General features: G+C 59.8%; 1 protein-coding gene across 4 annotated transcripts in view; it reads right to left on the bottom strand.

The window, feature by feature from the left end:
- The window catches only part of DDR2 (discoidin domain receptor tyrosine kinase 2), a 62,673-nt gene that overhangs the window by 29,371 nt on the left and 15,752 nt on the right, over nucleotides 1-17,550 (bottom strand). For all 4 annotated transcript variants that reach the window (XM_075937092.1, XM_075937095.1, XM_075937093.1 and 1 more), the window contains 10 exons: nucleotides 14,795-14,897; nucleotides 11,931-12,162; nucleotides 11,313-11,460; nucleotides 10,400-10,505; nucleotides 8,663-8,846; nucleotides 7,325-7,565; nucleotides 6,429-6,491; nucleotides 4,994-5,124; nucleotides 3,614-3,824; nucleotides 2,250-2,473 (listed from right to left, as the gene is read on the bottom strand). In XM_075937092.1, coding sequence (XP_075793207.1) covers nucleotides 2,250-2,473; nucleotides 3,614-3,824; nucleotides 4,994-5,124; nucleotides 6,429-6,491; nucleotides 7,325-7,565; nucleotides 8,663-8,846; nucleotides 10,400-10,505; nucleotides 11,313-11,460; nucleotides 11,931-12,162; nucleotides 14,795-14,897 — 1,643 coding nt within the window. The remainder of the gene's footprint in view (nucleotides 1-2,249; nucleotides 2,474-3,613; nucleotides 3,825-4,993; nucleotides 5,125-6,428; nucleotides 6,492-7,324; nucleotides 7,566-8,662; nucleotides 8,847-10,399; nucleotides 10,506-11,312; nucleotides 11,461-11,930; nucleotides 12,163-14,794; nucleotides 14,898-17,550) is intronic.

Raw genomic sequence — 17,550 nt, 5'->3', positions numbered from 1 at the left:
GTAGAGAGGAACAAAAAATGTAGATGGCATCATGAGCTTTCGTGTAAGAATTTGCATGTGACAAGTTTCTTAGTGGATTTGATTTAGCTGGCTTGTGTTTTGTTTATGTTGGCTTAGTAACTTACTTTGATCTGTCTGTTTGCACTTGCAAGCACTTAAATCCCGCTCTTTATACTTACTAAAAACATTGCTGCCTGGGGGAAGGCGAGCGACCTCCATGCATGCGTCTCTCTTCCGCTGATAAAGGAGGTGAGGGAGCATCTTGATTAGCTTTCTCCGTAAAACTTTTACCCAGGGTAAAATGGGTTATTTGCGGTTTTGGGGATTGGTTTCCTGGCTGCTGAGCCCTTACAGCTGAGTCCTCCCAGAGCTGAGCTCAGTGTCTGTGCTACTCTACTGGGGGGCAGTAAATCCAACTTTGTGGCATGGCTGAGAGAGGGGAGAGTTTCTGGCCAGCAGGACAGAGTGGTGAAGAGCCCCAGAGGGCAGGAAGGCAGGCATCAGTGGCCTGATCAGCACCCCGAGTGACAATCCCAAGGAGACCTTCTGTGACCCAACCGAACTATCCAACCTAGACCTTCCCAGTCCTCCTCCTTCTGCCACCTGCCCCCACACCAGCCTGGCTCCACCCTCTTTGGAACCCCCTTCAGGTAGCTGAAGGCTGCTGTCCCCTCCACCCCGCTCTTCTCTTTGGCAGACTTATTGCAGGGTTGCGGGTGTATTAAAAATGTGTTCCTATAGTCTGTCCTAAGGCAAAGCCTACGTTCTCTGCCAGACAAAGGGTGTTTATTCGCCTCTTGCAGTCCACAGGCAAATTCAGGATTGTAGGTGAATGCAATTGGGAGTCACTAGCAAACCTCAACTACCCACCCGGAGAAATAAAAAACAAATTGAAAGAGCCAGACGAATACCCAGAAACCAGCTACTTCAAGAGAGACCCAAGAAAACCAACAATAGAACACCACTTGTCATCACCTACAACCCCCAACTTAAACCTGTCCAACACATTATCAATAAACTACAGCCTATATTGGAACAGGATACCATACTCAAAGAGGCTCTGGGAGACAGACCCATAGTCTCCTATAGACAACCACCTAACCTCAAGATGATTCTTACCAACCACCACAGGACATACCACACTAATACCAACCCTGGTACCTTCCCTTGCAACAAACCCCGTTGCCAGCTTTGTCCACATATTCACTCTGCTGATACCATTATTGGACCCAACCAAGTGAGTTATAAGATCAAGAACACATATTCCTGTGCACAGAAATATAATCTATGCTATCATGTGCCGACAGTGTCCATCTGCTTTGTACACTGGACAAACGTCTCAGACACTTCGCCAAAGAATCAATGCCCACAAAACAGATATTAGACAGGATCACAAAGAAAAAACAGTTTCCTGCCATTTCAACCAGAAAGGGCATTGTCTCAACGACTTGATTACCTGCATCAAAAACCTTTTAACACCAGACTTGAAAGAGAATCCTCTCAACTGTCATTCATGCTTATATTTGACACTTTACACGAGGTCTCAACAAGGACCCTAATTACCTTACCCATTACAAAGATAGCTTCCCCAATTATCACCTCTAATATCATTAGCTCACAGACATTTACCTCCCCCCTCATCCCCCTTCTGTTCTGCAATGTGATTTGTCCTTTTCATATGTGTTCATTTTTTTAATTGTATCCTTTGGTATATATGGTTGTGACTATTTTCTTCCACTGTTTGATCTGAGGAAGTGGGTCTGGCCCATGAAAGCTCATCATCTAATAAACCATCTTGTTAGTCTTTAAAGTGCTGCATAGTCCTGTCTTTTGTTTTAGCATACCGAGTTAGTGGGGTGGGAGGAGATGTGAACTCGCAGGAATGCAGCGCACTTGAGACCAAACTGGGGAGGGGGGCTTGTCATGCCTCAGGGTGCACTCTGGGGAGATAATTAGAAGGCAGGAAGACTCTTTATCCTGGACCTAGGAAATAAAGTGGCAGCACATTTTACAGTCATGGGCATTTGTTCAGCACAGACATGGGTGGGCCAACTCAGCCAGCTGGGCCCTGGAGAGCTCCCATTCCAGGTACCGACCGAAGCTCCAAGGGGGTCTGCTGCAGGCTGTCTGCTTCAGCACCAGGGGGGGGGTCTCTCGTGTGAAACCCACTTCTCACTGGCAGTGTCCCAGCAGGACACCACGGCACAAGGGAACAGACTGGATCCGGAGAGAGTGTAAGAGCCACTCACCTCCCCAAACTGGCCCTCTCCAAGCTTCTCCTGGAAGGTGAGCAGCTTCCTCGGGAACTCTGCCACTGCCACATCTTTGCCGGAGAGCAAGTCCATCGTGATGGCAGGCACGGAGTAGGTATTGCTGCCGGTCACCCCCTGCAGGTTCACAATGTCAGCCTCTGCATAGTGGGGGACTCCCTCGGAGCCACTTGGCTGGGCAGGTTTGACGGCTCCACTGCAGGCTGGGGAGAGAAGAGCATGAGAACACCTCAGCTGCTCAGCATCTGTCCCTGGAGCCACGTCACACAGAGGATGTGCTGGACCACCTGCTTTCCCAGCTGCCAGGCTTTGGGGAGCTCAAAGGGGCCTAAGACCTGTCCAGTCTTCTCACTTCCCTGAACTTCGTTCCACATTTCCAGGCTAGCACTGGTGCCGGGGGGGATGGGACGTGACGCGAGGGAAGAGAGGGGAAGCCAGTAGCATCCTCCACCAGAACTTGTGCCCCCTGCTCAGAGACATCACCACTTTCTCCAGAGCCACGGCTGGGAGCAGTTCCAGTTGCTCCTTCCCATGCAACTGACTTTGTATTTGTCAATATTCCATCTAGACTCTGTGAAACTCTCAAAGAGGCAGTGTGGGCTAGTAGACAGGGCACTGTGATTGAGGAAACGTTTTCCATGCCTGGCCCTGCTGCTGGGGGAGCTACGGAGAGTCACTGACGTAGGCTGCTGAGACTTAGTTCACTAACACACTGCACAGGGCAAGGGCAAACTGAAATTCTGTAATCAAATAAAATACGCTGGTTCAACTTTAACAAAGATTAGTAACAATCTAACGTGGCTGCTTTAGTTGGGGTGGTCCCTCTTCGAGCAGGGGGTGGACTAGATGACTCCTGAGGTCTCTTCCTACCCTCATTTTCTATGATTCTAGGATAAAGTCGCTCCCACTGGGCTGGCTGTCGTGTGATGTGAAATGGTCTCACTCCAGTTCCGAGTGGAAGCAGGAGATGTTTCTGTCTAAACTGTAGATGTAATCCAACCAAAAAGCCGAGCCCAGAGAGGAGGCACCTGGACTACCACTCCCATGAGGCATGACAGCAGCATTACCAAACCAAAATGCTTTGCGTGACATTTTTCGGTTTTTGAGGTTGCATAGACAGACAAATCCACTGTTTCCACAAGGAAGCGTTGGCGTGTATGCCCAGAATGGCTCCACCACACCTCAATGTGAGCTCAGCTCCTGGCTGGCAGGTCAGGGTTGGAGTGACTGAATGGCCCCTGCTACTCCCAGCGGATGCCTCTGGAGCTGCATCTGGACAGGTACAGCAGGAGCATTCTGCTCAAAAAGGCTGCCAGTTGCAGATCTTGCTTGTTGATTCTCACCTGCCTCTTCGTCTCCTGGGGCAAAATCCGGCAGCTTGCGGATCAACCGCGAGGGCTCCTGGTAATCTGGACCCAGAGGGAAGATGCGGTCATAGGTGGAGCTGGACTCCTGCTCGCTGGATGAGGAGGAGCGGTTGTGGTTGAACATGCTGGATTCGCTAGGCAGGGAGAGGCTGACGGTCATTTCATCATCCAGCATCCGCCGAGAAGCCTGAGAGGTGGGGACACAGCAGGAGAAAGTACAGGGACATGGCAAAGGACACTACCAGCTCAGGGCACACAAATAGGCCCAGTGAACCAAGGCAGCAAGACAAATCAAGTGGGTGAAAACATCCTTTTTTCCCTTTATTCAGCACTGGTGAGGCCACATCTGGAGTACTGTGTCCAGTTCTGGGCCCCCCACTACAGAAAGGATGTGGACGCACTGGAGAGGGTCCAGCGGAGGGCGACCAAAATGATTCGGGGGCTGGAGCACATGACCTATGAGGAGAGGCTGAGGGAGTTGGGTTTGTTTAGTCTGCAGAAGAGAAGAGTGAGGGGGGATTTGAGAGCAGCCTTCAACTTCCTGAAGGGAGGTTCCAAAGAGGCTGGCGAGAAGCTGTTCACAGTCGTGAGGGATGGCAGAACAAGGAGCAATGGTCTCAAGTTACGGGTGGGGGGGGAGGTCTAGGTTGGACATTAGGAAAACCTATTTCCCTAGGCAGGTGGGGAAGCCCTGGGATGGGTTCCCTAGGGACGGGGTGGAATCTCCAACCCTACAGGTGTTTAAGTCCCGGCTGGACAAAGCCCTGGCTGGGCTGATTGAGTTGGGCTGGTCCTGCCTTGGGCCGGGGCCTGGACTCGATGACCCCTGAGGGCTCTTCCAGCCTTGGGATTCTATGACCCTGCTTGGCAGACTGGGACTGAAACACAATCTTCCTGTGAACCAGGCGGGACTGCTGAACCCAGGTGCAGGGGGAGGGGAGACGCTGCTGGGGAACAGTCTGCTGGACCATGGGAGGGCGCGCGAGCTGCCGGGGAGGGCTGCCTAGGCTCCCGGAAGCCAGGCTCCAGCCCAGCACTGAACGGCTACACAATTCTTTAGCTGTGCAGCCCATGCCCCACAACTCCCAATCAGCTGGCCTAGGCCAGCTGTGGCCGTGTCATGGGTCTGTTTTTCCTGTGTAGACATACCCACAGCGGCTAGGCGAGATCAGGCTGCAAAAGCAGGTCCATGTGCTCGCCTGTGAATGCTGGAGGGATGCGAGTGGCACCAATTCCTAGCCAGGTCTCTCCGAGCAAACTGCATGACCCTCAGGGCTGCGCTGGCTTCACCAGTGGGGCTGACACACAGCTGCGGAAAGGAGCCCAGCACTGGCAGAGCCTCCAGGGTCTGCTCACCTTCTCCAGCATCTTCTGCCAGAACTGCCTCCACAGGATGATGACAATGATGGCCACCAGGATGAAGATGATCGCCACCAGGCAGCCAATCAGGATGCGCGTGTTGCTGTCATCTGCCTTGAGAGTTGGATCTGTCAGCAGGCGAGGGAGAGCAGGATCAGTCCCCTGGGCGCTGGGTTTACTTGGGCTCTCATTGGAAAAGGAGACCACTGTCACCGGCCAGAGAACCCAGGGTGACTGGATCCGGGGGCCTTTGCTAGGGTCGTACAGCAATCCCCTCCAGGCTCTGCCACCACTCAGCACAACAGTACGCGGAGCCCCACACACCCGCCCAGATTACACAAATGCTCCCAGAGTCCCCGATGAGTCAGAGAAGGGCACCAGCCAGATCCCCAGCGGAAAATACTGCCTTGCCCAACTCCCGCTTATTAATTGGTTCACCACTTCATCAATGCAATAGGACATACTCCAGCCCGTGTAGACCCGAGCAGATTTACCAAACACTTCAGGCAAACTCAGATAAAGAGAAACGATTTTAAGTGATTATAAGCGATGGGCAAAAGGTCAGAGCAGTTACCGAAAGGACCAAACCAAACGAACGCATACTCTAAACTCTCTGCCTTATAAGCCCGGCCAACCACTAGCTCATAGACTCCGACTCCCTCCCTTGCTGCACTGCACAGTTTGCAGCTGTGGCCTCGTGACTCCATGGCAGCGGGTGGCATTACACACATCCAGACAGAGACAGCAGGGATCACACCCTGCTCTTCCCAGGCCCAGGCGTCGCTGTGTCGGCTTGAGCTCGCTGCTGCAGCAGCTGTTGCTCTCAGACTGGAGGTGGCTTGTGGTGCCCCTGTTCCATGTGCTTCAGGAATTCAGGTGGCCTATCGGGAAGCTGCATTTCCTTCCTCGCAGGAAGGGCCACCCAAAGCTGATGGGGTCTGTCTACACTAGCCCCTAGTTCCAACTAGGGGGGTTAATGTAGGCAACCGGAGTTGAAAATGAAGCCCGGGATTTGAATTTCCCGGGCTTCATTTGCATATTGCTGGGCGCCACCATTTTTAAATGTCCGCTAGTTCGGACTCCGTGCCCACGGCTACACGCGGCACGAACTAGGTAGTTCAGATTAGGCTTCCTATTCCGAACTACCAGTACACCTCATTCCACAAGGAGTAACGGTAGTTCGGAATAGGAAGCCTAATCTGAACTACCTAGTCCGTGCAGCCGCGGGCACGGAGTCCGCACTAGCGGACATTTAAAAATGGCGGCGCCCGGCAATATGCAAATGAAGCCCGGGAAATTCAAATCCCAGGCTTCATTTGCAACTCCGGTTGCCTACATTAACCACCCTACTTCGAACTAGGGGCTAGTGTAGACAGACCCATGGGGACAAGGCTCATGAGCCCGGAGTGCGCACACAGCGCGTGGCACGTACCGTACGTGGTGGGTGCTACAGGTGACTCGGGGGGGCCGCCGGAGGTGTTGTACATGGCTGCATCTAAGGAAGAGAATGGAGGAGGAGTGAGTGATGTTGACATGCCTGTGAAAGCTGTTGACAGGGCAGAATGGATCAATCCTGTGGCACCTGATTCATGTCTCAGAGCACCTGCTCATTTCTCCCTGGCTCTGCAAAGGTCCCATCCTTCTGCCCAAGTTACCACAACACAGCCAAAGCCTCCCGGCAAAAATCCACCCTTAGGGGCAGCATGCAGGGGGATGTGCCCGTCATACGGCGCTGTCTTATTTAACAAATAGCCAAGACTCCTGCTCTCCTCTCAAAACCCTGCTCTTCCATAGGATGAGCACTATAGCTAGTAGCCCCGCCCTGGGGTAGGTACTCTTTGTCCTGCCTCATAACCCAGGAGCAAGGGGACATTCCATGGAACTGAAAGGTGAGACATTCCAAGGCAAGAAAAGGAAATGCATACTGTGTATGAGAGCGTAATTGGACTGTGGAACTCACTGCCACAGGAAATCCCTGAGGCCAAGAACTTAGCAAGATTCAGAGAGTTACCATCATTAATGACAGACATTTGGGAAGAGACACTGAGCCTCCTGCTTCCGAGCATAAGTCGGTCTGTTAGGGGCCAGAATGAGACTGAACGTGGGTGCAGGTGATCTCACATCAGCTACAGGGTCTCATATTGCCCCAGCGGCAGCTGGTGCTGGCCACTGTTGGTTACAGGAGGCAGGTTAGACGCACCTGAGCTGTGTGAGATCCAGTCCAGCAGCTCCCACCTTCCTATACCTCAGAAGAAAGGGCCTCCTGACCTCTGCCTCCCTTGCTCGCTGGCAGGGTTGCTGCAGCTCCCAGGAGCCCTCTGCCCGTACCTGACTGGAACGTGATCTCGCTGAACAGCAGCCAGGTGTCGGCAAAGTAATACTGGCACTTGATGGCGCTGGCCATGCGGTGAAGCAAGGGCACAGTGACGAACCGCGCGCTGGGGTTGACGTCATCCAGCACCAGCACCGAGGAGATGGCGTTGGGCTCCCACTCGGCGTCGGAGCGGAAATAGCACTGAACCTCCCTGAAGATCTTCACCCCCTTGGCAAACATGTTGTTGCAGTGCACCTGCACGGTGGCGGCAGAGTCCCAGGTGAGCCTGGGGCCAGCTCAGGCTGGCACCCCCCACTCCCAGGCACCCCCCAGGGCTCAGAGACCCTGGGCAAGGCCACAGGGACCCTGGGCTCCTCACACCTGCCCCCACCGGCTCCTGCACCCGGAGCCCCAGCGGGCGGCGTCTCTTAGCATTTCATCACGGGAGGCCGGGCTGTCTGAAGCCACAAACGGCAGGAGTCTGGTCTCACTCCAGCCATGAGTGGACAGCCCCAGAAACATGGGGATCACAGCAAGAACGGGCCCATTAGTCACTGTGGAGGCGGGAAAAGGGAATTTGTGGGCAGCCATCTTGGTCTTGTTAACAAGAGAGCAAGAGTCAGGCTAAGTCTGTGGCCTGACAAGGCGAGATCTGTGATTCGCCTCCATACGGAGATACGGCTAGAACGCTGGCTCTGGCAGGGACCTTGAGACAAGGGGCATCTGGGTGGAACTAACTAACTGTTAGCCACTGGTGTTCGTAATGGGAAGGAGACGAATTGTTATTGTTGTTATAGCTAATGGACAGTATAGAAACTGCTCCAGAATTGCTTGTGTTCGAAGATCTGCCGGGGGGGGGCTTCCCGCCCCTCTCCCCCCCGTCCGAACCAGTTTTCCCCTTGCTGCAGCTCGTAATAAAACTGCCTCTGGCTACTTGTTGCTCACAAACGCAGAGCGAGGACGATGTTTTCTTCCACAGCACCCCGGGCAGGGACAGGAAGTGGGGCAGCACATGCGCCGACTTCTGCCCTAGCCGGGAGTAACTCAACTCCCCCCAGCCTCCCAGCCTCTGCCCCACCCTGCCGCTCGCCACGCCTGCTCTCCAGCCCTGGGGCCCCTCGGAGTTGGCGACCACAGGGCAGCAGGTCGGGCTGAGCAGAGCAGGAGCTGGTGGCCTGATGCAGCTGGGAGGGCCATGGAGCTACAGCCTCACTCATGCTCACTTCCTGATCCAGGGTCCCCCCAGTGCGGGCTGCCAGAGCCCTAGTGCCCTTCTGCAACGTGCCTCCTGCAGCCAGGCAGGCCTCTGGGACGGGCACAAGCCTTTCCTCGTGCCCCCGGGAGCCACTCACCTTCATGGTGGTGAAGTTTCTGACACGATCGAACTCAAACATGATTTCCACGTAGCCCCCGGCCGTGCTCTCATTGCGCCACCCCACGTAGTCATAGCCGGGCCACACGTGGTACTCGTGGGTCTGTGTGAAGTCGTCCAGGCCGGAAACACCATCCGTCAGCTGGCCCAGCCCCTCTGTCATGCTGCCAGACACCAAGGAAGGGTACAGCCGAGGCGACACAAATTCCCCCACTCTCTGCCTGCCGCCTGCCGCCTGCCCCCCACCCCACCCCACCAGCACTGGGCAGGGCAGGGCACGTGGGCATGTTCCATAAACACTTTACCTGGAGCTCTCTTTCCTCCCCAGAGCCATCGAGCCCGTTTTAACAAAGCAGCGTCTCTGAGGCTGGGCAGCTTCCCTAGCTCGGGGCTGCAGTGGCGCCTGGCCCCCCTGCTCCCTTGCCTGCCGTTGAAGAGCCCAGATGGAGAGAGGGAGGCGGGGAGGGGCGCCAGGGACAGAGACTAAGGCTACATCTAGACTGGAAGCCTCTTGCGAAAAAGAGCGTCTAGACTACGAGCAGTACTTTCCAAACAGCAAGCCGCTTTTCCAAAAGAGCGCGCCCAGGCAGTCTGGATGCGCACCTCCGAAAAAGCCCTTTTGCATTACATAGCGCCTTTGTTCGAAAGAGCATTTTGGAAAAAGGCGTTCTTCCTCGAAAACAAGGTTTTCCTCGGTCAAAAAAACTGTCACGTTCTTTCGATTGACTTTCGAAAGAACGCGGCAGAGGTCTAGACGCAGGGGAAGTTTTTCCGAAAAAACCCTGCAGTCTAGAATCAGAATAGTAGCCGTGTTAGTCTGAATCTGCAGAAACAGCGAGGAGTCCTGTGGCACCTTATACACTAACCGAAGTGTTGGAGCATACGCTTTCGTGGGCAAGCTTTCGTGGGCTTGTGCTCCAACACTTTGGTTAGTCTATAAGGTGCCACAGGACTCCTCGCTGCTTCTGCAGTCTAGACACACCCCAAGAGGTTCAAACCCGGCCTGGTCTAAAGTCAGGCCCCGACATGGCAAAGCGCTCAGCACCTGCTGCCCCCATCTGCCCACAGATCCCACCGCTACCGCACCGGGGTTTGGGGCAGGGTCGGTTCACTGCGGCACTGGACTCTGCACCCTGGTTTGCCGGAGAGGGCTGCTGATAGCCTCAGGGCCGAGAGCACCAAGCTCTGGTGCGGCCGCAAAGGGCTCATGGCTAGGCGTGCACTGGCGCGGTGGCCAGACGGGGGCAGGAGGACTCGCAGGAACCCCGTAGTGCGGGAAGCGACTCTTAATTCCACCCTGAGAGATCTCCGTGAGCTGCTTGTCACACGGGGGCTCTCAGAGCCCCCAGCAGCCCTTCCAGGGTCTCCCCATGGCTGCCCAGAACAGCAATGGCCTGGGCTCCAGCGCCCTCCAGCAGCTGTGCCAACGTGGGCCTTGCTGGCCACGCAGCTCCTTGCTCATGGCCGGGGAAGGGGGTCTGCACAGATGAGCACATCCCTGGCCCTCCTGCTGCAGGAGCCCGTCCCCGCCAGAGGAGGTCGCAGGTTGAGTGTTGATCATGTGCCCGGTGCTGTACAGAGTCAGGGGAGCTGGTGAATTGATCAGCTCAGGCAGGTGACCTTGAACCAGCAGCTCATCACCAGACCGCACGAAGTGGCCTTGCGTGGAGCCCTTGCTCAGCCCGGACAACCCCTCCCCCACCTCTCTGGGACCTACCCGGAGCCAAGGGCGCCGTCGTACACGGAGTCGTTGAGAGAGACGACCGTGCCGCTGGGCAGGACCAACTGCTGTCCGGCAGGCGCGTTGTAGGAAACCAGCCCATCTGCCAGAGCAATCAGCCAGCCGTCAGGGCGCCTCGCAGCGCCAGCTCCCCAGACGGAAGGGGAGGGGACGCAGCAGCCGCCTGGCCAAGAAGCTCCGCTGCAGCGCAGAGCAGGGTGAGCTCAGACCCAACGGGCTCCCCCAGACCTCAGGCCCCTCAGCCTGTGGGATGGGCCGTGAGGCCGTGACAGGACGCAAGGGGCTTGGTGGGTGGCGAGGCTTCCTGAGGGCCCTGGCTGCCAAGTGGCTCCACCGCCAGCCCCAGCCGCAAAGCCTGCGCATGCTGGGGGGAGAGGGGACTAAAAGAGGAAGCAGAGCAGCTGAGGAGGCAGGTAGCCGACAGTAGACCTGACCATCCCAGGAACGCCTTGGTGTGACCTCGGCTGCCCCCCACTGGGGGCTGTACCCCCAAGCAGTCTCTGAAAGAGGGGACAATGACAGGAGCCTGTCCCCGATGGGGAACCTAGCTGGGGAGACGCTCAGTGTGCAAGGGTCCAGCCCACGAGGGAAGCCCTGCAGCCCTTGCTGGCTCCTGGAGGTGACGGGGCGCCCTAGCCCGAGGGCTGAGTCGCTAAGCGGACAGACCCCCAACCGCGGATTTACTGGGAGGAAGGGGCATGCAACCTGCCATTCCCTAACCCTCCCCACAAGGCAGCACAATGGAGAGCGTCCCCTTGCAAAGCACGTGGCCTGGAGCTGCGTGCAGACAGGCGTTCCCTGCTGTGCTGGGTCAGACTCCCAGCGCGGCTCCCCACTGCCAGAGCCAGGGCCCTGTTCCCGCACGCCCCGGCCCCGCGGCACTGCTCACCGAGCCACGCGCAGCCGTAGAGCTCCACGCGCAGGCAGACGTTCATGGAGTGCGGCGTGACGGGCACCAAGCGGATGAGGCGCGCAATGACGGGCGGCTCCAGGTCCACGAGGACAGTGTCGAAAGGGCTGGCGTTCCCCTCCAGCACCTGAGGGTGGCAGGCAGCGCGGATGCTGTGGGGCTGGGAGAGACGGGGCAGCTCCCACAGCCCCAGGCCCACTCAGCTCTTCCCTGCCACGGGGCAGGGAGCTTTTGCATCAGCCTGGGCATGTGTGAGCTGGGCCCAAGCCCACCTGACGGTGTTAGGGGCCTGGAGAGGGCAGCAGATTGCTTGGGCCTGCTGCAGGGAGCCCCCAGCTGCAGCCTGCCCTGGGGCACGTGGGAGAGCAGGGGTGGCACAAACTGGCCACGCTTGGACTCACCTCCGCTGGCCCTTGACAATGCCCCAGGGACTGGCCCCGGCTGCCCAGAAAGGGGTCGCTGGCACCCCGCGCGGCCAGGGCGCGGCCCCGATCCAGCCCCGCACTGAGCGGCAGCGCAGAGGCACCCAGCCACGGTGCCAGTCTGAGCCTGGGGGAGCATCCTACATCCAGGGCCCCGGGGCTCCCGGCCTCCCACCTGCTGCCCCTGCCGGTTCCTCCAGGAAATCCAGCGGGTGCCGTCCCGGCTGTACTTGATCTTGTACATGGGGGTGAACTCGTTGCCGTGGCCGCCAGCGTGCCGCCCCTGGGTCCCCACCAGGGTGACGAAGTGCAGGGCGCGCAGGTCGACCTGCAGGAACTCCTTGAGGTCGTCTGGCTCCACCGGGACCTCCGGGCACCAGGCCCCGTCACCCTCTTCTGAATCAAGCCTGGAGCAGCGCCGGGAGGAGATAGCGTCACTCCCTCTCGGCGCCGTGCTCCCCAGGCGCCAGACCTCGCCTGGCCTCCCCACAGCCCACCCCGCCTGCTCAGGCCCCTCTGAACAGCGCAGAACCGGGCAGTCCCAGCCCCTCAGCCCGTCCTTCCCCTCACAAGGAGCCGGGGACGGAGTCACAGGTGTGGGCGTAGGTCTCAGTCCTGTCCAAATGCTCCCCCCAGGGCGTTCTGGCTTCGGCCATGGGCCCCCAAAGGGATCCCGGTCCCGTGGCCAGGGCAGAGCTGGGTAATGAGCTGCAGAGTCAGAAGTCCTCCCTTCCATGGGGCACCTTGCACCCCTCAGCAGCTCAGACTGGGTCTGGAAGGCTGGAGCCGGCTGCCACGTCTGAGCGTGACCCGTGTCCCCTCGCCATGGCTACTGGCTCTCCTGGCCTGCTGTCCTTACCGCCCCATCTGAGAACTGCCCGCTGCCCTGCCCTGCCCCAGCAGAGCCAGGCCTGAGCACCTGGGGCGCCCCATAGGGGGGCACAGCACCACTGCCCCCGACTCTGCTCACTGCAATCTGGGCTCTCACCTGTGGGCACCTGGACAGCACTGGCTGCCCAGAGCGGGGGAGGGCGGCAATGGGGCTGCCCTGTCCCTTTTCTGAGCCCCCCCCCCCGGGGGGGAGGCAGGCTGGGGTGCCGGGGCGGGCAGGAGGCCAAGAGTAAGTGTCTGGGGTGCCGGAGGGTGCTCTGCTCAGGGTGCGCAGGCAGCACCTTTGCCATGGCCCATGGCTCCCTTGCGTCCCCTCGGCGCATGGCGACCGTCTCCCATTGGGTGCAATGAGCTGCAGAGCTGGCACTTGGGGTGGGAGCAGCACGTGGAGCCTCCTGGCTGCCCACGTGCCTAGGAACTGCAGGGACTTGCGGCTGCTTCTGGGGGCCGTGTGGAGCCTGGGCAGGTAGAGAGCCTGCCTGAGCCCGGCCCCGCTGCAGCGCACGGCTACCAGCCCCGTGAGCGGCACCGACCAGAGCCCCAGCCCCTTTCCACCAGGCGTTCCACGCTCCGTGGAGTGCTCCTCACTGCCCCGGTGGGTCTGGCCCTCCAGCAGCAGCACTGGCGCCTGCCCCAGGCCCATGAGAGCCCTCGCGCCTGGGCCAGGGACCGGGAACGACTGGCAGAAACACAGGAGAAGCCTGTGGGAGCTCAGGTGGCAGGGCAGAGCCCAGATGAGACACTGGAGAGGACGGGTGACTTGCCCCCAGCACCGGGCGGTCGGCAGCGCTGGAGATGCCAGCTGCAGACAGCGCCCTGCCCCAATTCCCCAGGCGACAGGCAGCCCCCGCTCAGGACACAGGCTGGGCCAGCAGAGACCCACGGGGCTGTTCTCGCGCCCAGACTGCAGGAGGGCGGCAGGAGAGGAGAGCCGGGGTGAGCATAACCCTTCAGCACCTGCCCCTCGCCGGCTCGGGGTCCCTGCGCCATGGGGCAACGCTCCTGACGGCGTTTCTAGCATCAGGCACGTGCACTGCACCCGAGGTCACAGGGAACGCCAGAGGCTGGCTGCAGGGACGGCCCAGGCCATGCAGGTGAGAGCCAGGCCCACCCGCAGGCACCAGTCTCCTGGAGAGAGAGCTGGGTGAAAAAGCTCATGGCTACCTGTCTTCGCTAGCAAGCCCTCTCCCAGATCTGCCCTGCCCTGGGACACACGGCCTGTCCTCGTCCACAGACTCCCTGGCTCCCAGCCTTCTGCTCCTCCTGCCCACGTGGCACCTGCCTGTGCCCCCCTCGGCAGCTGGCCGGACCCTCCTCACACTGAGGCCTGGCAGAGGGCGGAGAACAGCAGCTTCCCTCTTGCTGAGGAGCAACCCAGGCCCGGATTGGAGGGGCTCAGACGCTGCCACAGCCAGCAGTGAGCCACCATGGCCCTGCAGCGTAGCCATGGGCTGATCCCTGGCAGCACCAGGCTGCCTCCAGGAACGCTGCCCAGGGCCAGCCCCACAGCTGCCCCGGAGCCACGGCCGGGAAGCGCCCTACACCCCCACAGCTACCTCAGAGCCACGGCCGGGAAGCGCCCTACACCCCCACAGCTGCCCCGGAGCCACGGCCGGGAAGCGCCCTACACCCCCACAGCTACCACAGAGCCACGGCCGGGAAGCGCCCTACACCCCCACAGCTACCACAGAGCCACGGCCGAGAAGCGCCCTACACCCCCACAGCTACCGCAGAGCCACGGCCGAGAAGCGCCCTACACCCCCACAGCTACCGCAGAGCCACGGCCGGGAAGCACCCTACACCCCCACAGCTACCGCAGAGCCACGGCCGGGAAGCGCCCTACACCCCCACAGCTGCCCCGGAGCTTGTGGGGAGCTGGGGCACAGGAGCAGCAGCTGGGGGTCCGGAAACGTGGCAGTGGCTGAGGCATGATGCCCACGCAGAGTGACCCTGGCAGCGAGACTCGGCAGGGGCACAGAACACGTCCCGGGATCCAGCACAGGGCGCTCGTCCAGCACCATGGAAACCCTGCTACGACCACTGAGCTCATCGGTGATGCAGCTGTCCCTGCCCGGCGGCCAGCGCGCTCCAAGAACCAGTGACTCCCACGTGCAAGGCACACGGCTCCCTCGCGCCGCTCGCCCTCACCTCCCATACTTGGCGGCTGTGGATTCAGACCACTGGCTGGAGGCGGAGATGTCCTCGTCCGGGATGTGGCCGCCGGACATGCCCAGGGGATAGCGGCACACGGCTGAAACGAGACACCCAGCAGCTCAGTCTCTCCAGGCACCACTGGCTGCGCCTTCGTTTGCTCCAGTGCGTGTGATTCTGCAGGAACTCAGAGCTGGCCCCGGGAGGCCAGGCACGGTGCAGGCAGCCTGTGGCAAGCTCTCCCCACTGCATGCCAGCCTTGCCCCACCACTCCCCTTCCAGCTCAGTCCTGGGGCCTCCCCAAAGCTCTGCTCATGCACCCGACATGCCAGCAGGGCTCAGTAGAACAGGTCCATCAGCGATCTATAGGAGCGCCTCCTGCCCCACACGCGTACTGATGCCAGGTATCTGGTGTAGACCCACAGATGCCCCGGCTATGCTCAGGTAGCCATTCTGGATACACCCTGGCAGCCCCTCTCCTCCTGTGTCCTCCCCCAGCTCCAGATACGCTTCCCTCCTCTAGAGCCAGAGTAACAGCTCTGCCACGTGCTGCCGCTCCTACCGGGCTCCCACCCAGCTCTGCCAGTGCCCCTCACCCTGCCCGTGAGCCCCACTAGCCCCATCAAGCCAGCTTGGCCACTGCCCCACAGCAGGTCACACCTGTGCGGCTCCCATGCGGCCACGGCACGTGGCTCCCCTCAGCAGGATGGGAGGGGCAGGGACCTGAGGCAGCAACTGGCTTGTGGTCGGCAGTGGGAGCGTCGCTGGCATGCAGGAGGAGCCCCCCGGCTTGGCCCGGCTGGAGTCCCCAGCAGCCGCTGGCCACACAGAGACTGCTGCAACCCTGGAGTAGCAGCCGAGCTCCCCGCAGCCGAAGGAGCACCAGGCAACCCTGCTCTGGCCGGCCGGCCTCAGGAAGAGCAAGTCACAGACCCCCTGCATCAGGCTGGCCCCAGGGGGCGAGCCGCAAGCCACAGCAGAGCTGCCGGAGCCTGGGAGGAAGAGCCACACAGCACCGCTCGGACTAGTCAGCGGGCGGAAGAGCCTCGGGTTCTCGCACTGCCTTGTGCCACCCGGCAGTGGGGCAAAGCCCTCGTGCCTCTCGGGGAGTCGCAGGGAGCTGGTTCTCCTGGGCCTCTGGGGACAGGACAAGCGGCAACGGTGAGTGAGCGCGTGGCCCCGGGCTGCCCTGCGCTGCTGGCTCAGCACGTTTTACAGGAGGAAATTGACTGGGAGAAGGGGCTTGCTCCCTTTGCTAGGAAGGCCATGTCCTTCCCCCGCCCTAGGGACGTGCAGCCTCTTAGAGCCCAGCCCAGCTTCCTTCCCCAGGCTGGGAGTGGAAAAGCACCGGGGCGGCGGCCATGGCTGGGGCTTGGCACTCGCCAGAGCCCATGTGCAGCAGCAGCTCCCACGTGGCTTCCCGCAAGCTACGTGTCCCCCTCCCTGCCAAGCCAGCTCCTCAACGAGCTGCTTGTTCCCTGCTGTTTACTGTCTCACCACTGGCTCCGGCCCACTAAGCTCCAGCCATAAACTGCCTCCAAGTGCACACCCACCCGCAGCCCAGAGCCCGCCAGAGGCAGCAGACAGACTCCTGCTACGCAGTCAGCAGCCATCCTCCTTTGGGACCTCTGCAGGGACTACAAATCCCAGCATGCAACGCTCCACCGGGAGACGGGGGACCATTTCCAATCCCACCGGCGCGAGAGGCCCACAAGCAGCTGCCCCGTGTTTGGCTGACGCGAGCCAGCGCTGTCCAAGCAAAGTCGCGTGTGGGTCCTCGGAAACCACCAGGGGCTCTGCAGCCTGGCCACGCCCTGCTATTCAACCCCCCCAAAGGCACGAGACTTCAAAGCGCAGGACAGAACGTCGGTCTCATTTCACCGGCTGGGCCCGAGCCTTCGGCCAACACACAGCTCCCGAGTCGGCTCTGTCTGTACAACCACCCGGGCGAGAAACGTCATTCCAATGGAAACGGAGATTCCCCCGAGCGCCCTCAGCCCAGGAGCCGGCGTGTTAACGAACACACCGTCCAGCGCGTGACTGTAGGGACGTTAATGGCTAACTGGATAACCGGTCAGCCTCACCCTTAGGTGGGCACTGGTCCACGGCAGGCCTGGCCTGGGCACAGCGTTGGCCAGGTGCTCCAGCCCCCCTACCTGAACCGGTTAACTAGTTAAACTTAACCTTTAACCTGTTAACTAGTTAAAGGTGATTTCACCTCCCCACAAGACTGGCAATAAACGGTCTGACCTGGCAGCCCTGTGTACGTACCCTATGGCCGACAGAGGGCTGCCGAATGCCTCCGACATGAGAGGGAGACGAAGGTTAATTCATTGGGACGTTACAGTGCTGGGCGCCAGGGTGCAGGGACAGAGTGTCCCAAGTGGGAGCATCAGAGCCCAGGCAGTGAAGCCAGGACATTCACAAAGGGCTGCTTTCACTTTGGGTAGAGATGTCGTTCCTGTCCAGCTTGCCCGCCCCACACAAGTGGCACAAACAGCCCCTGGCACCGTCTCCACCCTCGGACTGGCAAACGGTGCCCGTGGGCACCACAGCACAAGCTGCTCTCACTCCCGCCTGAGCCAGCTGCATTCACGTGTCTCATCCGCCTTCCGCCCACGGGTTCCTCTGCAATTTGGACAGTGCCTGCAGCTAACCCGCCTCTCTCGCCTTGCCTCCGTCCTGCCACAGCCCTTGGGCAGCTCGGGGCAGCTTGCTGCCTGGCCAGCTGGATGTATCTACCCCTCCCTCCA

This window comes from Pelodiscus sinensis, chromosome 9 (genome assembly GCF_049634645.1).
Source record: "Pelodiscus sinensis isolate JC-2024 chromosome 9, ASM4963464v1, whole genome shotgun sequence".
Lineage (NCBI taxonomy): Eukaryota > Metazoa > Chordata > Testudines > Trionychidae > Pelodiscus > Pelodiscus sinensis.
This window is presented reverse-complemented; position numbering and strand designations above follow the sequence as displayed.